This window comes from Rhincodon typus, chromosome 4 (assembly GCF_021869965.1).
Source record: "Rhincodon typus isolate 14 chromosome 4, sRhiTyp1.1, whole genome shotgun sequence".
Lineage (NCBI taxonomy): Eukaryota > Metazoa > Chordata > Chondrichthyes > Orectolobiformes > Rhincodontidae > Rhincodon > Rhincodon typus.
This window is the reverse complement of record NC_063335.1, coordinates 90,307,285-90,330,326: the sequence shown is the minus strand read 5'-3', so window position 1 is coordinate 90,330,326 and position 23,042 is coordinate 90,307,285. Positions and strand designations below refer to the sequence as shown.

General features: G+C 41.0%; 1 protein-coding gene across 1 annotated transcript in view; it reads left to right on the top strand.

Annotated features, from left to right (window-relative positions):
* Positions 1-23,042, top strand: part of tmie (transmembrane inner ear) — a 92,467-nt gene that overhangs the window by 28,145 nt on the left and 41,280 nt on the right. The window contains exons 2-3 of the mRNA XM_048596419.1: positions 16,502-16,616; positions 16,729-16,770. Of these exons, the coding sequence (XP_048452376.1) occupies positions 16,502-16,616; positions 16,729-16,770 (157 nt within the window). The remainder of the gene's footprint in view (positions 1-16,501; positions 16,617-16,728; positions 16,771-23,042) is intronic.

Below are 23,042 nucleotides of genomic sequence, written 5' to 3'. Positions count from 1 at the left end.
TCTACACCTTGTTATCTCAGATTCTCCAGCATCTGCAGTTCCTACTATCTCTGGCTCTTTCAGGTTTTGTTTCCTCCTGGAATGAGTTAAAGGGAAGAACTGAGTGGGCTGTTAGCAGGTAGGAAAAAGCTGGTGAGGTGACCCCAGTGAGTGAGAAGGCCTAGCAAAGGGCATGCAGGGTTAGCAGTGAGGGGGTGCTGGGCTGGGTAAAAGCAACTGACGAAAGGTGTTGCAGACAATAGTGAGAGTGGATGAGAACAAGCCTTGGTGGGATGTGGGTGCAAAGCAGAAAGTGAGTGTGAGGTAGCAGAGGGAAGATGGTGACACTTACCCTGGTAAAGCAAATAAGACCATTGATGCCAACATTACTACACTGCTGGATGTTCCTCCAGACTTTTGAGACAGCACTGACCTGGGTGGAAAATTCAGACCAGCCAGGAGCATCTGGTGTCACAGCCTCCTCTTGCAGTCCTGGAGGAAGAGGATGAGCCTCCTCTGTGTCACCCCATTCAGCAGGACCTCCGGATCCCTGTGTGCAGAGCTGCACCCCAATTTTCTCTTATCTGCCACATCCTGGGCAAATATTACCAACTGTGCAGGGCAGCTCAGGGCTGCCAGCACTTAACTGGGTGCAGAAGCAGCCTTTTAAATACGGTACCAGCACCAGAAATCCCGGAATGTCCCACAGGAATGAATGCTTCTGCCTACAACAAGCGAAAAAATATTAGACAAATGTGTGGCACTGGGACATGGAGCATGGTTAATAAGCTGAGATTGAGACAATTGTGAGAGAAAGTTCAGTGGACCTCGCAATGAGAAACCATCCGTGAAACTTGACAAAAACAAAACTAAGCCGATTTCTAGTAAGATTCAGTCCTGAATTCATGACATCGCAGCTACAGGATTATTGTGCTAATAAAAATTACAATTCCTTATAATTCCCAAGAAGCTTAAATCTTGTTATTACGAATGGAGCATTTTGAGTTGGTACATTTTAATATAACTTCCTGAGCTGAGCAGCCTTATCGGTTTAATTCAAATCCAGGTGTTGATGAGACAGGGGATTATAAAGATATCTTATCATAACCACTGAACTGAGCACCATTATCCACTGCAGCTGTTATCAACTATTAAACATTTAATTTCTGCATTCTGTCTAGAAAGAAATTAGAAACTATACAGTTTTGAGCTTTATTGATGTCATGACTGTTTTATTGAAGTATGAGACATACACATTCTGTGCTCAAAATTTGCAGTCAGTCTTACTGGAAAAGTCTGAGGTATGGATGTCAGAGGCTTAAGTCTGAAATTGACCCTTTCTATTTGCTAATAGGGGTCATACTGTTTCAGGACCCCTCTCTAAAATTGAGCTTTGCTGCTCACAGTTGGGGTAGGCTATAGCCATGATTAGTATGACAAGGTAACCTAAAATGAAAATAAAATACTGCCGATGTTGGAGATCAGGAATAGAAACAGAAAGTGCTGAAGAAACTTGGCAGGTCTGGCAGCATCTGTGGAGAGCAAAACAAAGTTGACGTTTCAAATCTAGTGATTTCTTTGAAACTTCTGCCAAATGTAAACTGTTGATTCTTTGTGAAAACACTTGATACTGTTGATAAGTAAAATGTATACGTGAGTGTAAATTTAGCAGAAAAGCCAAAGCTAATTTTTTCTCACCCAGTATTTCCTAAGGCTATTGGTAACAATGCAGCAGGACAAAATTGAAGCCACTTCACTGGAGAGCTGCCAGGGGAGGCACAGTAAGAAACCTACAGATCACCTGTCTAAATGAAACTTGGTTCATTTTCAGGTATAATTTGGGTCTGCCCATTCCCGCACAGGAATCATTTATTATCCTCATTTCATGCCAGCACCATCCAGTTTCCAAGTACCCTACTAACACTTAAATGTGAACAGGGCCTGCATGGCCTACATACAGGACGGGAGCTAGACCCCTGTGAGACTAAAGCCCAGCCAGTAAGGGACAACTTCTTTAGAAGAATCAGAAAGGAGTAAAAGCCCTTTGGCCAAAAGTGACAACCAATCTGTAATACCACCTGCAGCCAATGGGTGCCAGCAGTGAAATATTTTATGAAATTTGTTGAACATTTTTTAAACTGGATTTTTTCCAAGGTGATTGAATCATGTGTTTCTGCCACTTTGAAGATTTGTTCATTTTTGCACTTTTTAACATCTTTTGGTGACTTTCACAGAATGCAGTGCAAGTTCTTCAAATGGATTGTACTGTTTCAGGATGGGAGCTGACCACCACCTTCTCAAGGGCAGTTTCTATTTGTGTATTGCTGACAAAAGATATATCTTGTGGAGCTTTTCAAATTGCATTCGTCAGGACAATTCACAAGGATCCCAATTCAAAGTTAAAACCAACACTTATATTGTATGAGAACAGAGTGTTGATTGGTTGACAGTGGACTCAGACAGTTAACTGAGAGGCTTTGTTTAGATTTTAAACCAGGCAGGTTGACTGTGATTGATCAGCGTAAAGCCCTGAACCAGAGAATGGCTGTCACCTATTTTATTGAGTTGAGATAGGCACTGGGTGGGTATATGTCTTTCTGCCTGCAAAGAACAGGGCTCTCTCTGTTAATACATGTAGTTTCCAGTACACACCAGCATGCCACATTATAAACCTGACTAACAATCTTAAATTTGTTGTCAAGATTATTCAGCAAACATCAAGTTGCAGAATCGCATCTAATGTTTAACACTGTTGCGAGTTTTGCAAATGGGCTGGTTAGGTATGGTCTGTACCTTGCTTCGATGAATAGTCTGGTGAAGTGTACTATGTGATATGACTGACCAGTCTTTAGGATTTACAGCCTACATACCTGGCATCACACTGGCGTTGAAATTCATTTACTACACTAGTCATCTGTGTGATATGTAGAACATGTTTTTAACTTGATGGCAATGTCCTGTTAGTGAAAAACACCATTCATTCTGCTTACAGTTTGATAACAGGTTTCACCTGTTGAGTCCACTCACCACTAATAAAACATACTGAACCTTTGTGATCTATCTGTTTTGGCACCATCATGATAAATGAGCTTCAGCTCCTATGACTCAGTTCAATAACTCCTCTCGCTTGAGCAAATTTCCTGGATTAAGTTTGAAAGGATGTTGTTTTACAGCTAAAGTGTTCTCTGTCATGAACAACCAAAGACATATTCCTGGCTTATTCACACAAACCTATTTAAGCTTCTGAAATACACTTTGCGTGTCTCTTTGATAGTTTTCTGAACACAAAATATCATGCGAACTAACCTGTTTAAGTACTAGTATCCAACCTTAAATCTAGAAAATCAATCTTTGAAGTTTCAATGTCTGATTCGTTCATCAATTGACTAATATTTATATTTCATTCCTCACCACTTTCATGACTGTAACTAATTTTTTCTCCTGTTAACATGACACACTTGCTCATTTTTCCTCCTCTCTGGAGTACTCGCAACATTGTTTACATCACAGAGACTCTTTTTGATTTGATAAGGACCAAAGAAACTCATATCTTATGGATGGCTAACAATACTAGCTTTACCCATTTCAGGTTTTTTGGCTTTCAAGTGAAATTCTAACCCCAAGTGCCTCTCTACGTCTTTTAACTGCTCAGATGACAGAAATTAAAACTATTATAGGTTCATAAGTTCATACGATATAGGGGCTGAATTTAAAAATTACTTCCTCTGATTCTGTTCGGGCACACTAGCATCAAATATGGACATCCCAATAATTGTATCAGCTCATACTCAAAGCTTTTAACAATCTTTTCTTTTAAAATATTGGTTTCAAAGTGACAATTCACCCAGTCTATTTCTTTTGGTCAATTTGTGATTTCAAATTGCAAGATGGAGGAGATCATTAGTCCCCTTGTCGTTTCTTCCTGTTGCATTTCTATCTTTGTTTTAAGCTTCTTTGATATTCTATAGGTGCAACGTTCCATGGGTCACACAAATGACTTTACCAGATTGCACCGAATGTACATCAGTAATTGGTTTTGGTCTGTAATAGTTCTCTTGTAAATAACACAGTATGAAAGTTTAAAAAATTCCGTTGACTTTGGGATTCTAATCTGTTTTCATTACAATATATCAAAGAGTCATACAGCATAGAAACAGACCCTTCAGTCCAACATGTCCCAAACATGCATCCAGCACTTCCTCTGGCAGTTCATTCCACACACAAACCACTGTCTGTGTAAAAAGATTGCATTTCATATCCTTTTTAAAATTTCCTCCTCGCTCCTTAAAAATATGCCCCCTTGTTTGGAACTCCCCCATCCCAGGGGAATAAAATACTTGCTATTCACCCTATCTATGCCCCTCATGATTTTATAAACCTGTATAGTCACCCCTCGACCTCCTGCACTCCAGTGAAAAAATGTCCCAACTTATCCAGCTTATTTTTATGCCTCAAACTTTCCATTCCCAGGAACATCCTGGTAAATCTTTTCTGAACTCTTTCCAATTTAATAATATCTTTCCAACAGCAAGGCAACCAGGATGCATACAGTAATCCAGAAGATGGCTCACCAATGTCCTGTAGAACCCATATATGATGTCCCAATTCCTAAACTCAAAGGTCTGAGCAATGGAGACACAAACAAGGTCTGAAGAAGTGACATACTGGACTCAAAATGTTGACTGTTTCTCTCTTAACAGATGCTGCCAGTGTCATCATCATAGAATCCCTACAGTGTGGAAACAGGCCCTTTGGCCCAACAAGTTCACACCAACCATAGGAGCATCCCACCCAGACCCATCCCCCTGTAACCCACTGAATCTACACATTCCTGAATGCTGTGGACAATTTAGCATAGCCAGTCCACCTAGCCTGCACATCTTTGGAATGTGGGAGGAAACCCATGCAGACACAGGGAGAATGTGCAAATCCCACACAGGCAGTCGCCTGAGGGTGGAATTGAACCCAGGTCCCTGGTGCTATGAGGCAGCAGTGCTAACCACTGTGCCACCATGCCACCCCAGTACTGCTGAGTTTCTGGAGCATTCGCTCTTTTATTTCAGATTTCTATTTGTTTGGGAAGAGCCTTGAAGAAGAAGAAAAAAGTTCTTCTAGTGTCTTGGCCAACATTTCTTCCTCAACCAACGCAAGTTCAATGAGAGTGCACTTAAAATATGTAATTCATTAGCTGTGAAGAACATTGTAATATAATAAGATGCCGCTTAAATAAGGGTTTTTGACCTTTTCTGATTGGTTAGTGATTGTAGAGCCAACAACAGCTAATCAGAGACGAATATCTCTGTTCCCATCTTTCAAGAAGAGAATGGCCAGGCTATCATTGGCATCAGAAGAACACATTGAATTAGTGTTGTTTTATCATGATGATGTGCTCGAGCTAGCTTTACCTAACAGGTACTACTTCTTGCGTTCAGGATACATTCTTTTTTAAAAACCCTTCCTTTACAGTCAGACATTGCAAACAGCTTACACTCATCACATGAAAGTGGATGAATGATTTAAATGGAGAGAAGCTAGGGTGGTCACTGTAATGTATATGTGATCCTGTGTGCCTGACAGTCCAGCACCCGGTCCAGGCATTTACTGTTCTGCACCATGAGGGCACAAACATCACATCAACAGGTTCTCAAAACTTGTGCCTTTCTATCACAGTAAGACCAGCAATTATTGCCCATTCTTGGAAAACCCTGGTAGTAGACTGTTTTGAACTGTTGCAGAGAAATCTGTTTTAATTTTTGGCAACTGTATTGCAACGAAAGACCAGAAGCTTTCAGTTTTAGTGTTGCAGTGTGTGCTGACTTAGTCTGTCTGAGAGCTAATTAATCATTGGTAAGAGTTACTGCTCCTAAGAGCCATTCCATGACACCTTCTTGTATATTGGACAATGCATGTTGGCATCAAATGAGGGACAAGATGGAGTTCAGCTTTGATTACATGCCAGGATTAATCAAGCTGCTAACACACACACACACACGCAATCGCTCTCTCTCTCTTTCTCTATCTCTCTCCATGATTCAGAACAATAACAACTGTTTCTTTGATGTCTTGAACATAGTGAAGTGATTTAGGATATTTCACTGAAATGAAGGGAGATGGGGGGAGGAACTGATCCACCAAATATTTACATTCAGAGAGCAAGGCAAGTAACTGAACAAGTTTTCAAAGAGATGGAATTGATGGAGGATTTTGAAGGTGGGGGTGATATGGAAAGTGAAAGCTATGAACACTGTAGAGTGAACTACAGGACTAAAGGGCAAAGGATAAAAGGTGGACATACAGGTTGGAAGGAGCTTCTGAGGTAGGAGATCAGGGATCAGATGAAGGACAAAAGTTTGAAAGTCAATGAATGTTGATACACTTGAAGAATGGCCACTCATTTGAAATGCTCAGCATAAGAAATGTCAAAATTAATTTACAGAGCTGAAAAGGGGAGGTGATGGCCTATTGGTATTATCGCTGGACTGTCAACTCAGAGACCCAGACAACGTTCTGGGGAACTCAGGTTTGAATCCCACCACGGCAGATGGTGGAATTTGAATTCAATAAGTATCTGGAATTAAGAGTCTAATGATGATAAGGAATCCATTGCTGCTTGTCAGGAAAACCCCATCTGGTTCACTAATGTCCTTTAGGGAAGAAAACTGCCATCCTTACCTGGTCTGGCCTACATATGACTCCAGACCCACAGCAATGTGGTTGATTCTGAACTGCCCTCTGGGCAATTTGGGATAGACAATAAATGCTGCCTAGCTAGCAATGCCTTCATCCCATTGATGAATAACAAAAAAGCATTCCACTATCTCCAAATCCACTCATAGTTTCTTAAAAATATACTAGTCTGGGCCACTCCTAACTTTAAATGCAGCTCCTGGCATATTCAATCTAACAGGGAAGCTATGACTGTTTAAGTGAACAGACTGCCAGTCAAAATATCAAGAAATGTAGGTTCTCCCTTTGGCATTCTATTGCATCGTTGTATTATCCCACCATCAATGGCCCAGAGTCACCATTGACCAAAACTTTAAATGGACTAGCCACATAACTGTCTGAGGTCAGACTCTGGCAAATAATTCACTTCCTGACTCTTTAAGTCTATCCCTTCATCTACAAGACAGGAGTGTGATGGAATATTCTTCTGTTGCCTGGATAAGTGCAGCTCAAAACACATAAAAAAAAGTTTGACCTCATCAAGCTGACTTGAATGGCAACTGATCCACATTTTTAAACATTCACTCCCTCTCTCACCGACGCACAGTGGTAGCATTACAAGGTGCACTGCAGCAACTAGGCATTCGTCCTTTAACAGCGTATTCCAAATCTCTGAACTCTACCACCTAGAAGCATAAGGACAACTGACGAATGGGAATACTCCCATCTACAAGCTCTCCTCCAAGCCACATACCAAAGTGACTTGGAACTATCGTGGTTCCTTCACTTTTCCTGGGCCAAGACCCCGGAAACCCATCCCTAACAGCTCTGTGGCCACCCTTCTGGACAGCAGTGGCTCAAGAATTAGCTTACAACCAGCAGCCAAAGTAAAATTGGGGATGATCAATAAATCCTAGCCTTACCAAAGATGTCAAAGACTGATGACTGAATGTTTAAAGATCAGGCCATTATGCCTGTTCAGCATAATATGAATAGAGTCCTACAGTTTGAGGCAGGTGTCCTGACTGCCTGCGATTTGCAATTTGATTCAGAGTCGGATACGAAAGGAGTGAGTAAATCACGCAGCTCCATTTAGACTGCCCCATTGCCTCATTTCAGCCTGATGGCAGGGGTTAAAGTCTTGAAGCCAACTAAGTTTCCTATTCTTGATTTTCTTCATCCGCTCTCTGAGGTAGGACATGCCTGGGAAGTAAAGTGGAGTTTCTGTTATCACTCTGGTGGAGGCATAAACAATCTGAAGAAATTCCTGAGATCGTAGGAACTGCCGATGCTGGGGAATCTGAGATAACAAGGTGTACAGCTGGATAAACACAGCAGGTCAAGCAGTATCAGAGGAGCAGGAAAGCTGACGTTTCAGGTCAGGCCTGAAGGGTCTAGGCCCGAAACGTCAGCTTTCCTGCTCCTCTGATGCTGCTTGGCCTGCTGTGTTCATCAAGCTCTACACCTTGTTATCACTGAAGAAATTCCTGACTTTTTAACCTTTGTGTTGTTGAGCATTGTGAGCTTTGGTCTTCTCCCAGGGGCGGCAGCAAATCCCTTGGAAGCAGTTTCCATCCAAAAACCTCCACCACATCAAAAAGTTAAGTGCGTGGAAATGCCAAGTATTACTGCCAAGTTCTCTTCCCAGCCACAAACCATCCTAACTTGGCCATATGTCTCCATTGTCATAGGGTCAAAATCTCGGAACACGGTATCTAACCACGTTCTGGGTGTACGTTCACCACATGTGAACCACTGCAATATTTTGGGAAGAAGGCCAAATACCACCTTCCTAGCGTTAACTAGGAATAGGCCATAAATACCAGTCTTGCTACTGACACCCACATCCAAGAGAATAAAAGTAAAATTTTGTGAACTAAATAGAGCAAGAAGGATCTGAAGCTAAATGCAAATCAATTATTCAGTCCAATTAAAATCACTGTAGCAATCATTCCTTAAGTGCTCTGGTTCAGATTTTCATCAAACAGAGAGCAGCTAAAAGCACTTTTTAACAGCAGTCCATATTCTTTGATTAGCAGAACACCATCACTTCTGTCATTCAGGGTTATGCTTCAAAAATTCAAATACTTAATAGCTATGATTAATATTTCCAAATGTCTAAATATATTTCGAATTGTATTCAATGTTTGAAGAACTATCAAAATTACTAAGACCGTGTGTCATTTTTCACAACTATTCTCATACTTTTCAAGACGAGATTTGCATACAGAGAGCACAGGGGGCAAGGGGGAAGAGATAAAGAGGTAGCACACAGAAATGGACAGCAACATGAGGAAACAGAAATAGAGAGTGCAGGGAGGGATACAGTAAGGAGAAGTCAGCAGAGAGAGAATAACAAGCAGAAAGTTCATGAGAGAACAGCAGTCAAATAACAGACAAAAACACATTTCTCATTGGTGTCCCTTCCCGTATAGCTTCATTAGATATTGTTATAAACTCACAGATTATGAGCACAAGACCCTTTAGTAACAAGAAATCCATAGAAAAACTGTGGTTCAGAGTCAGGATATTATGCTTGAATAAATACTGGAGAGGGTGTGGTAATGCAATTGCTACTTTTATTTCTTTTAATATAACAAACATTATCAGAAAATGGCGACAGCAAATCTGCTGTTCATTTTGTATCACCATTGATTTTTATTTTCATTGACATTTAGATTCATTGTCATCTGTTTGTACGAAGTCAAGAACTATCCCACTATAGCTGCAGTATCCTCAGTCCCATTAGTGGCCCCTTTAATGCAATAATAATGTTATGCAAGTACTATACTATTGTGATCCATAACTGTTAAATTATGTCAAGGACTGGCATCTGTATTTTTGTTTAAAGTAGATGAAACTGGAGATCCCAGGTATATAAGAGAATAAAGCCACAAGATAGTTGAACAAATAAGTAAAATGTTACTGTACAAGGTTAGAAAAATAAACACATCTGTTATACACCATTTATACACTTACATCCAAAATTAACATGAGATAAATATGAGTTGACAGTAAAATTGTGGTTAAAGCACGTCAAAAATAAGAAGGCAGAACCAATGGATTTTTCAGCAACTTACCCACATGATGCTTAAACTGTGGGTCACCAAATCTTATAAAAATTTTCTTTCCTTTATAAAGAATTCCAATGTTCCACTTTTAAAATTCTAGCCTTGTAACTCTCTGAGAAGCAACTTCAACATAGATTACCACAAGAATGGTTCACAAGCTTACAAAATACTGAAAGGGATATATAATGATTGTAACAAGGTCAGCCAGTTGGACTTCATAGAATATGAATTTCTTGTCTGGGGCTGTTAATCTGGTCCAATCAGGGAGCCCTGGCTGACAGATAGAAAGAGGAGTGTTAACCAACTGGTGGCCTCCATGTGGTGGTACTGGCTGGTCCCTTTGACCCCTCCTCCTGATTTTGTCACAAACATCCAGAGAATATTGGTTCATTTCTCCTGAGACAAAAAGATGTACTGGGTCATGAATCTCCCCATTGAGGAAGGTGGTGACTCGCTGGTGTGCCTCCATACCCAGGTGGCGACTTTCCGCCTACAGACCCTGCAGTGATACCTTTACATTAAGCCTTCTCCTAATAGATAGCAAGAACTGCCAATTCTGGAGTCAGAAACAGCACAATGTGGAGCTGGAGGAACACAGCAGGCCAGACAGCATCAGAGGAGCAGGAACATTGACGTTTTGGGTTGGAACCCTTCTTCAGAAATGAGGGAGGGGGAAGGGAGCTCCGAAATAAACAGAGAGAAGAGGGGTGGGGCTGGGGTAGGTAGGTGGGATGATGATAGGTGAGTGCAGGTAGCGAGTAGTGGGGATTGGTCAGTGAGGTGGGAGGAGTGGATAGGTGGGAGAGAAGATGGACAGGTTGTGCCAGGTCAACGATGCGGGGATGAGAGGGAGGCTTAGACAAGGGATGAGGCCAGGGACGGGGAGATTTTAAAACTGGTGAATTCCATGTTTAGGCCATCAGGCTGTAGGATCCCAAGGTGGAATATGAGATGCTGCTCCTTCAGTTTGCGGGTGGCGTCATTGTGACACTGGAGGAGGCCCAGGATGGATATGTCACCCAGGGAGTGGGAGGGGGAGTTAAAATGGTTGGCAACTAGAAAGTGTTGTCATTTGTCGCATACCGAGTGCGGATGCTCTACAAATCGGTCTCCGAGTCTCGGCTTTGTCTCACCGAGTAGAGGAGGCCACATCGGGAGCTGTGGATACAGTAGACCAAGTTGACGGATGTGCAAGTGAACCCCTGTTTGATATGGAAGGTTTGTTTTGTGCCTTGGATGGAGGTGAGGGGGGAGGTGTAGGGGCAGGTGTAGCACTTCCTGCAATTGCAGGGAAAGGTGCTGGGGGTGGTGGGGCTAGTGGGGAGAGTGGAGCAGACGAGGGAATCGCGGAGAGAGCAGTCCCTGCGGAAGGCAGATAGGGGTGGGGAGAGAAATATATCCTTGGTTGTGGGGTCGGATTGTAGGCAGCAGAAGTGGCAGAGAATGATCCACTGGATGTGGATGTTGGTGGGGTGGTATGTGAGGACCAGGGGTCTCTGTCTTTATTTTTGTTGGGGGAAGGGTGTTTGAGGGCAGAAGTGCAGGAAATGCAAGAGATTTGAGGGCATTTTTGATCTCCGGAGGGGGGATGTTGCGGTCCTTGAAATAGGAGGACATTTGGGATGTCCGGGAGTGGAACACTCCATCTTGGGAGCAGATGCGGTGGAGGCGGAGGAATTGGGAGTAAGTGATTGCATTCTTGCAGGAGGGTGGGTGAGAGGAGGTATAGTCTAGGTAGCTGTGTGAGTCAGTGGGTTTGAAATAGATTTCAGTATTGAAGCTGCAAATAACTTATCCCAGCAAACACACAGAAAAGTTGAAACTCAGGGAACCTTGTTAAGTTGTATCCAAATTCATAATAATACTGCCTGCTCCTGTCTGTCTTTAACCTGGCCTTTAGGGGGTTTAGTATCCTTCATTTACAATTTCTTCTTGGATCTGATGAAGTAAATACAGACACGGAAGTCAAGCTGAGACAACAACTAGATTAGATGTGATTTTATTGAATGGTGGAGTCGGCATGGAGTGCCAATCGCTGACACCTGCCTCCAAGTTTCTATGTTCAGAATTTGTTGATATTTTGAGGATAATTTGGCTGTAACTACCAAGACAAACCATTCCTTCTATTCTGATTCTACACTAGTTTCACAGAATAAAAGAATTTAACAGAAAGAGGACATTCAACACCTCCTGTCTGTACCAGCTCCCAAAACAGCTAGACAGCTAATCCCATTCTCCAGCCCTATCTCCATAACCCTCTAAATTCATCACTATATATCTAGTTCTCTTTTGGAACCTCGTATGAAACCTGCCTCAACCACCCAGGCAGCACATTCCAATCTGAACAACTATCCAAGCAAAGAAGTTTCTCCCTTAACTCTTAACTCTCTCACTGACAATCCTGAAATTGTGACCCTTTGTTAACTGACATGCCAACTAATGGAAACAGAATATCCTTCTTTACCCTGTCAAATTTGTTCATAATTTGTAACACCTCAGTTAGGTCACCTCTTAATCTTCTGCACTCCAAAGAGAATAAGTGCAATTTCTATATTTTTTCTGTGCATCTGAAATCCCTCATTCCTTTTGTAAATCTCCTTTGAACTCGCTCCAGAGCTTTAACGTGCTTCCTTAATTAAGGTGTCCAGAACTGAACACAATACTCCAAATGTGATCTGACCAATGATTTATACAGGAGTAGCATCACTTCCTTGTTGTTATACTCTATGCCTGTATTCATAAGCCCAAGGATCCTATAGCCTTCTTAACAACTGTTTCAACTTGCTTGGTCACCTCCAGAGAATCATGCACACAAACCCTGAGGTGCCTCTGCTTCAGTGCTCCCCTCAAATTTGTACCATTGAGTCTGTATTGTCTCTCCTTGTTTCTTCTCCCAAAATGCATTATCTCACTTTTTTCTGTATTAAAATTCATCTGCCAAGTGTCTGCCCATTTGATCAACTTGTTAACGTCCCTCTGAAGTTGCTCAGTGTCATCCTCACAATTCACTAGTCTCCCTCACTTAATATCATCTGCAAATTTAGAGATTTTGATTTCAACACCCATCTCCAAATTGTTTATACAACTCAGGAAAAGCAAAGGTCTCAACTCCAATCCCCAGGAAACCTCACTTCCAACTCACCTCCAGTCTGAGAAATGCCCATCTATTCCTACCCTCTGTTTCCTATCCTTTAGCTGGCGTCAAATCCATGCTGCCAAAGATCCATCAATCCCAAACAATTCTAATTTGCTAACCAACCTGTCATATGGCACTCTTATCAAATGCTCTCTGAAAGTCCAAATATATAACATCCACAGCACTGCCCTCATCACCTGCCTGTGTCACCTCGTCAAAGAACTCAATAAAATTTGTCAGACATGACCTGGCCTTGTCAAAACCACACTGACTGTCTAGTACTAACTCATTTTTTCTCTAAATACATGTTTACATTTTTCCATATTATGGTCCCCATCAGTTTTCCCACTATTGATATTATGCTTACGGGTCTGTAGTTTCCTGAGTTATCCTTTGTCCCTTTCTTAAACAATACCATCACACTTGCAATCCTCCAGTCCACTGGGACTAATCCTGTGTTCAGAGAGGCCTGGAAACTTTCTGCCAATGACTCTGCGATTTGCTCCCTTACCTCTCACAGCAATCTAGGATGCATCCCATCCAGGCCCGGCAATTTCTCTACCTGAAGTGCTGCCAGTTTTTCTAGCACCTCTTCTTTATCTATCACTATACTGTTCAGTTTTTTAACACCCATATTTTCAACTAGACCATTATCACCACCTTCTAATTTGGAAGCAAAATATTCATTTAGTCCTTTGCTTCGGTGAGCAGTTTACCCTGCTTGTTCCTTTTTTGCCTCACTCTGTCCTTCACTGATCTTTTACTATTAATGCTTGAAGAATATTTTGCTATTTGTTTTGAGTAGCCTGCCATCTTTTCCTCGTGCATATTCTTAAACTTCCTTATTGCAGCCTTAGCCTCTGTCCTGTATTTCAGGTACTTTTCCAGATTCCAGTTGCTATTTTTATTCCATTATGCATCATATGCCTGCTTTTTCTTCCCTGTTTTCTCATCAATATCCTTAGTTATCCAGGGTACTCTAGCTTTGGACATCCTGAATTTATTTCTCATGGGTATGTACTTAGCTCGCAACTTTTCATCTCTCTTTTTTAAGTTCTCTCATTTCTTATCCACTTTTTTACCCACTAAAATGTATTTCCAAACAATATGCTTCAGTTCCATTTTTAGACCAGCAAAACCTTCTCCATTCCAGCCTGGGATCTTAAGCATTGACTGTTTATTCTTTATCCTTTTCCAACTTAATATTGAACCTTAATATGTTATGATGGCTATTTCCCAAAACCTCCCCCACTCTGACATTCTCCACTTGGCCTGCCTCATTTCCTAGCATAAGATCCAGCACAGATCCCTCCCTAGTAAGATTGGAAATGTTCTGTTCCAGAAAATTCTCCTGCATACACTGCAGGAGTTTCATCTCTTTTTGTGCTCCATACCCTACCCAGTTTACCCTCGGGTAATTGAAGTTACTGATTATCACAACCCGACTTGGTGAATGGGATCAAAGGTTATAGGGAGAAAGCAGGATTAGGCTATTGTGTTGGCCGATTAGATCCGATTGTGAAGAATGGCGGACCAGGTTTGAAGGGCCGAATGGCCTCCTCCTGCTCCTATCTTCCATGTTTCTATGTCCTGCAGATTTTCATAATTTGCTGACAAATGCTCTCTTCTATTTCCACCCCACTATTTTGAAGCTTACAATAAATACCCAAAATGAATTTGCATTTGAATTTAGAATTTATTGTCATGTACTTTTACAAGAAAAATACAATGAAAAGTATTATAACAGGATCACTGCTTATGTCCTAATAACTATTAAACTGCTCAAAAATTTACCAAACCTTTTAAATATAATAGACTTCAAGGTGCTTTAATTGCACTTATCTCATTTTCCACAGTTAAACTTTAATTCCTAAAGCAAAAAATTAAATACGAAAATCTATGAATTATGAGGTAGCTATTCACACCAAAACATACCACTGGCCTCTATGCCTATATTTATGGTACCTTGTAATGAAGCTCCATTTCAACCTTTAAGCCCCACAGTTTGTGCTTTTTATAATCTCCCAAGGCCAAAAGGCCTCTGTTACAAAATGTAGCGCAGTTTGTAGCACTGCCCAGGCCTATAAGTCCAATTATTGATCTCAAATCATAGCAAAGCAAGACAGGAAGCTTGATACACATTAATGACCTGAACTTGATTATAAAGAGCATAATTTGGAAAATTAAAGCCATTACACGATCTTCATAATACAGTGGTGAAGAGAAAAGTAGCAGGCTTTAGTAGGAAGTAGGTACAATGGTGAAATGGGAAGACACATAACAACAAATAAACTTAAGTGATGTACTTAGTGAAGCAACAAGTTTCACAGCAGTTCATAAGAGCAATTCCATTAATAATTTTCTTAACACAGAGCAACAGAAGGAGACATCAGAATAGATGCCTATAAGCTCAGTCAAAGAGATAAGTTTTTAAGGAGACAAAAATGAACACAAACAAGTGTGAGGTGATACATTTTGGTAAGAAGAATGAAGATATGGAACTTAAATGGTTGAATTTAAAAGGTTTTCAGGAATATAAACCAAAGGGTGCACACACACAAATGTTTGAAGATGACAGGAACATTGAGAAGGCTGTTTAAAAAATAAACACACAAAATGTTTGTCCATGCTAATAAACACAAACACAAGGAAGTTATATTCAACATTTACAAAGCACTGGTTACTCCTCGATTCTGTATTCAGTTCTGGTCATCACACTTTAGAAAGGCTACCACGGCCTTGGAAAGGACAGAGAAAAGATTTACTAGAATAGTTCCATGAATGAAAGTCTTCAATTTTGTGGTGGTACTACAGAGGATCAGTTGTTCTGCTTAAAGCAGGAAAGGATAAGTGAGAGGAAATTTGACAGAGATGTTCAAAATCCTGAAGTTGTTCATTAGAATAAACAGGGAGATAATGTTTCCATTGTGGAAAGGTCAATAAATAACGGTCAGAGGTGTAGGATGATTGGCAAAAATTCCAGAGGTGACACAAGGAAACATTAAAATATTATTATTTATCGCAATGAAGCTAGAAAACAAAGGGAAGGAAATTATCCTTCAGTTTTACAGAGCTTGGAAAGACAAAATCATAACTACTGCACTCAGTTTTGGACATAGGACTACAAGAAAAACCAGTTAGCCTTGGAATGGGAAGCAGAGCAGATTCACCAGCATAATACCAGGTTTAAAGGTTAAATTGTGGCTTGGATGGTCAAGAAATGATTACGTTAATTGTATAGATATCGGAAAATGATTTCCAATTTGTGGGGAGATCCAGAATAAGGGGCTTAATCATTAGAGCCAAGCCATTCAGGAGTGAAATCAGGAAGCACTTTTCTCAAAAATTGCTGTAAAGATTTGGAGCGTGGTCCCACAAAAGCTGTGGATGCTCTTGAAATGATCAAATGCTAAGTCAATTGAGTTTTATGAAACAAAGGTATTAAGAGATAAATGGAATTGAGTTACAGATCAATTAATTGCACGCCAGAATATGCTCAAAGGGCAGAATAGCCCAGTCCTATTCCTACATTCCCAGTAAGTTTTCATTACATTATATTAAGTAAATGTACTTGCAAATGTTTTACATAATATGGCATAGCACAATCTAAAGCTTGCAGAAAGGTCAGTGATATTCATTTATTTTGCAGTCCACTACAGTTCCTCCAAAGAAACCGGACCCTGTGACATCGGAAACTGTGGTTTTCTGGGGACTGCGGCTATGGCAGGTGATCGGAGTCTTCTCCATTTTCGTCTTGGCCGTGAGTAAGTCATTGCAAACAATTAGTTCTTGTTCTTATCAGTACTCACAAAATACGATCTGTTGGGATGTTAACTGAGGTGAAAAAAAGATGTGTCTCTGTTTCTCGCGCTCTAGATAAAAGAAATAGAGTAATACTTTTGGAGAACAGTCCTCATGGTGAGTGAAATACTGAAATATTAAAGTTGTATTATATTAAAGTTTTATTGAGGAGGTTTATATTTGCATAACACTTCTCATAATCTCTGGGTATCACAAAGCACTTTACAATAAATTAGTTATTTCTTAAAGTGTAACTCTTGTTGTAAGGTGGGGTGTTCAGCTAGTTCCAGCCAACAGAAATAGTTATAATACTTTTACTATGCTATTTCAGGGGAAATAAACTCCAGTTATTCAAAACTTTTTTACACAATCTTTTGCATTCATCTGAGAGAGCGGATAGAAGATGGATAGAGGAGAACAGCACCTCATATTTCGCTTGGGAACCCTGCAGCCCAATGGTATCAATGTGGACTTCACAAGCTTCAAAATCTCCCCTCCCCCTACCGCATCCCAAAAACAGCCCAGCTTGTCCCCGCCTCCCTAACCTGTCCTTCCTCCCACCTATCCCCTCCTCCCACCTCAAGCCCCACCCCCATCTCCTACCTACTAGCCTCATCCCGCCCCCTTGACCTGTCCGTCCTCCCTGGACTGACCTATCCCCTCCCTAACTCCCCACCTACACTCACCTTTACTGGCTCCATCCCCGCCTCTCTGACCTGTCTGTCTCCTCTCCACCTATCTTCTCCTCTATCCATCTTCTATCTGCCTCCCCCTCTCTCCCTATTTATTTCAGAACCCCCTTCCCCTCCCCCATTTCTGAAGAAGGGTCTAGGCCCGAAATGTCAGCTTTCCTGCTCCTCTGATGCTGCTTGGCCTGCTGTGTTCATCCAGCTCTATACCTTGTTAGCTCAGAAAATGTTGGAAATACGCAGTGGGTGAAATCTTACAGAAATCTGAGCGATGTGGGCTAGGGCGAGATTTGTGACAAAGTGAGATAAGAAGTCCATCAAGGTCCATCTCAATGTCAGAATGGGGCTGCCGGGGTAATGCAAGGAGAAATGGAGTCGTTAGGTGGGGTGGGGGTGGGGTACTTGTCAATTAGTTGGGGCCTGACATTGATGGTGTCTACTACGAGCTGCATTCCTTGCCATCACTCTCTGTTCTCTAGATGTGAAGTGCCAATAGAAAATGGCTGGGACAACGTCCAGGATAGGTGCAGGAAGTGTCACGTTGATGGGTGAAAGGATGTGGTCCGTGTAGACTGAATGCTAGGCCATTGAAAACACAAATACACAAATCAGTTATTTGCAAATGCCTGCTACATTGAATTTGCAATCATTTCATCACTAATTTGCTATATATGTTGAGTGATGGTGCTTAGGGGGTTCAGGTGAAGGCCAAGGATGATTTATAACTTGCCATTGTTGCTTGGAAATTGAACTTGGCCATCCAAAAGATTTTGAAGTTAGCGGTAATGATGTTTCAAAAGACTTGACCAAAAGTGAACTGTTATTCATCCAACTTCTAAGATGCTGAGTGAGCCACACAATGTTGCTTCATTATCTGTCATATAAGTATAATGACAGTCTGTACTGAATATAGTGAGAGGTTAAACATTTGCTGTGAATCTGGGATAAGAACAGTGTCAGAGGAGGACTGCAGGAACTCCCTCCTCAATGACATTAAGAGTCATTCAACCAGTACGCCACCTTCATCAAGTCGCCGCACGTGCTGAGCCTGAACCTGAAAGGATAATGGAAACATAACCTCTTTGTCAGGGTACAGCGTGTCTCACTATACCGAGGAAGTGTGCTTTGCCCTTATCTGCAAACTCTTTTGAGATCTTAAAACATCTTTCACTCCTTTTGTTCTGATTTTCGGTCTTTTCCACTGACCCCTGCCAAAAACGAAAAGCATGCTGGACCTGAAATGTTCATTTTATTCCTATCGCCACAGATCGCACCAGAGCTGCTGAGCTGGTCCAGCACTTTCTGCATTTATTTGAGCAAGTTATGTGCTTGTTTCTAAAGTCTCCAAGATTTATCAAGGAGGGTTAAATGAACAGAGACTTGAATTTAATACCTTGATACACATTGTTTAATTGCAAAGCCAACTTTTTGCTTAAGCTGGTGGCCTGAGTGAAGCTCTTAAGGAGAACTATCAGCACATTTATGAATATAACAAAGATAAGAACATTGTCAGGAATGTGGTTGTATAATTTGACCATGGGTTTGATTTTCAAATTGGGGTCAGGGTCACAACATAAAAACCAAAAGAACTGTGGATGCTGAAAATCAGGAACAAAAACAGAAGTTGCTGGAAAGGCTCAGCAGATCTGGCAGCATCTGTGAAGAAAATCAGACCCAAAACATTAACTCTGATTTTATTCTTCACAGGTGCTGCCAGACCTGCTTTTCTAGCAACTTCTGTTTTTGTTCAGGATCACAACAATTTGTGAATTTCCTGACATGTTTAGTCTCATGCTCTTTTTTTAACCTCTTAATCAATCTCTTGTTCCTCTTTTAGTGAATTTTAAACTACTCCCAGTTCTCAATCTTGTTACTTCTTCTAGTAACTTTATGTGACTCCTCTGGATCTAATACTATCCTTAATTTCTTTTGTTAGTCAGGGTCAAGCCACTTTTCCAACGGTGTTCTTTCACCCAAAAATAGAGCATAACTGTTGTGATGCATATCATCATTCCTTCAATACTAATCCTTGTCATGTCTTTTAATGAAGTTAACCAGATGATTGTAGCTAACTCACCCCTTGTACCTTGGTAGTTTTAGGATGATGGTTTCAGATTGGCCTATAGTATTTCGCTTCCTATTTAAATGGACAATTCTATTATGTTATGGTCATTTTTTAAAAAGGGCCTCTCACAACAAGATTAATGAATAAGGTGAAAAACAGAACATGCTGGAGAAAATCAACAGGATCTAACAGCATCTGTGGAGGGTAAAACAAAGTAAATGTTTCATTTGTCAAGTCTCATAGAAACAGAATTAAATAAACATAGAGCAGGAGCAGGCATACTAACAGGAATAGGAACGGAGTAAGGTTGATCAGTAAATTGGTGGACAATATGAAAATTGGTGGGTTGGTAAATAGTAAGGAGGATAGCCTTAGATTACAGCAGGTTATAGGCAGTCTGGTCAGATGGGCTGATCAGTAAAAAAATGTAATTCAATGCAGATAAGTGTGAGGTGATACCTTTGGGCAGGACAAACAAGGCAAGGGAATACATGATGAATAGTAGGACTCTTGGGAGCATCAACAATCAGGGATACATGTCCACTGGTCTCTTAGGGGAGCAGGTAACTAAAGCAGTTAAGAAGGCATATTTGCCATTATTAGCCAAGGTATCGAGTTTAAAAGTAGGGTGGTAATGTTGGAACTGTACAAAACTCTGGTTAGTCCTCAGCTAGAATATTATGTACAGTTCTGAAATTCACATTGTAGGGGCGATGTGATTGCACTGGAGAGGGTGCAAAGGAGATTTACCAGGATGTTGCCTGGGCTGGAGAGTTTTACTTATGAAGAGAGATTAGATCGACTGGGGCTGTTTTCCTTGGAGCAGAGGAGACTAACTGAGCACATGGTTCAGATCTGTAATATAATAGGGGCATAGAGAGGGTAAAAATGAAGAGACTTTTCCCCTAGGTGGAGTGATTAATAACCAGGTGTCATAGATTTACAGTAATGGGCAGAAGATTTATTCAGGATATGAAGAAATGTTTTTCACTCAGATGGTGGTCTGGTTGAGAATTTGGAACTTGCTACCTAAAAGGATGTAGAGGCAAAAACCCACATAACGTTTAAGAAGTATTTAGACATGCAGTTGCAACACCAAGGCATACAAGACTATGGGCCAAGTGCTGGAAAATGGGATTAGAATGGTTAGGTGCTTATTTTTGACTGGCACAGACTTGAACACTGAAGGGCTTTTTTCTGTGCTATGGTAGAGCTCTATAACTCAATGACTCTGAGTAGGAGAGTCGGCTCTTTGAGTCTGCTCCACCATTCAATATAAACCAGGCTGATCATCCAACTCAGTGCCTTGTTCCCACTTTCCACCCATACCCTTTGATCCCTTTGGCCCCAAAAACTATATCTAAATCCTTGAAAATGTTCAGTGTTTTAGCTACAACTACTGTCCATAGAAAGAGTTCCATGGGCTCACCATTCTTTAGATGAAGAAATTTCTTTTCATCCTGGTTTAAGATGACCTACCCTGTATCCTCAGACAATGACCTCCAATTCTTCTTGATATCTAATTGTTATTTAACATTCTTCTCACCCCTCACACTCAAATCTAGTATTGCCCGTTCCTGGTGAGTTCCTCAATGTACTGGCCAGATCTTTGTGCACTCACGTACCTCACTATATCCCTTTGTAACATCCTTATGTCCTCTTCACAGCAAATCTTTCTGCATATTTTGATGTCATCAACAAATTTAGCGAATGTTCTTTGATCCTTTCATCTAAGTCATTTATAAACATCTCAAAAGTTGGGCCATCAGCACTACTCCCTGTGGCATGCCATTCATTATATATTGCCAACCAGAAATGATGCGTTTATGCATACTCTTCATTTTTCCTCCCATACCAATATATTACTCCTACTTTTTATTTCTCTTTCTTCTTGCAATAACCTCTGATTTGACATTTTATCACTTGGAAATCCAAGTATATTACATCTATAGGCTCCCCTGTGTCTACAGTGCATGTTACTCTTTCAAAGGACTCCAACAATTGGTTAAACACAATTTTCCTTTGACAAAACAATGCTGACTCTTCCCAATTTCCTTGAGCTTTTCTAAGTGGGCAACTATAATCTCTTTAATGATTGATTCTAACATATTCCCCATGATAGACTAACTAACTGAACCCATACGTTCCTTTTTTCTGCAGTACTCCCTGTTTAAATAATGGATTTACATCTGGTGTGTTCCAATCACTTCTTTTAAGACTCTCTCCCATAATTCCTTAGTAAAGAGAACTTTAGAAGAATATGGTAAAGACCTCTACAATGTTCTCAGCTACTTCAAAATCCCTAGAGGAAATTATATACTCCTGAATATTTGTCACTCTTTCATGTTATTTTCTCTTTAGTTGTGTTACCTTGTTTATTTTAGTGTTGGTCAGTCTCTATCCCTGATTCATTATTAGTTTCATTGACATTTCAGTTCAAGTTGACTACTTTCTTTTCTGTGAATACTGCATATTCATCATTTACCATGTCAGTGATTTCCTCATATTCTTTCAGAACATCATCATTATCAGTATTCAAGAGGCCCATTTTTATCTGATTATCCCCCTTTTCAAAAACAAAGTGTTGGTTTTAATATTCTTTACAAGTTTATTTTCATACTTCCTTTTTGGAGCCCTTACTATCTATTCTGTCATGCTTCATTATTTTCATTTTTACAATTCAACAGATCCATGCTATATTTTGTGTCGTTGTAAAACAGGGCCAGATTCTTTTCAGGAATCGCTCCATCCCCTTATTTTTGTAAAAAAAAGAGAGCTCCATATTTCTAAGAGGAGGTTCTTCTCAGGGATCTGTCAGAAATGCAGAGCCGTACTTCTATTCTAACAGTTCTTTCATAGTGTAAGACAGTCTGGGGAAGGTAAATGACATCCTCTTCTCACAGAGTCAGCTGCCTCATTCTCAAACATAAACATCCTGACAGCCACTTTGGCAACTACTCGAAGAGTAAGTACAAAAGGCAAGTGTGATGTTAGGGTGCTGACAGGGTTAGTGCCAGATAGGTAGTGTAAAGGGTGACAGTGGGTAGGGTACCAGGTAAGCAGGGTGTCAACTGGGCAGGAGTTAAGTTGCACTGTAAATAGGATACCAGATGCGTATGGTGTCAGGCAAGTGGGTGCCAACTGGGTAGGATTCAAGCTATGGTGGAGAAAGGGTGGAGAAATCAGGTTTGCTGGTTGGCGGGGAGAGTAGGATTGGGTATGGTGGGTGTTTGTGTTTGGCAACAGGGTTGTGGCTGGAGGGGGTCGAGTCAGATCCTGCTGGGGTGGGGGTCATGTCTTGTTGACCTGTTGGCAGAACTGGGTGTAAGTAATCCAGTCAGGTCCAGCAGTGTCAGGGTTTGGTCTGGCGGAGGCGGAGATTCGAGTGCAGATCAGGACAAGAGTGATGGCTCCAGGGAGGAGCGGGGATTGTGTGTGTGTGCGTGTGTGCATATGAGTGTGTCTCTGTGTGTGCATATGAGTGTGTGTGTGTGTCTGTGTGTGTGTGTTTGTGTGTGGATATGACCGTATGTGTGTGTGTGTGCATATAAGTGTGTGTATGTATATGTGTGTGTGTGTGTATGCATATGAGTGTGTGTGTGTGTGTGCATATAAGTGTGTGTATGTATATGTGT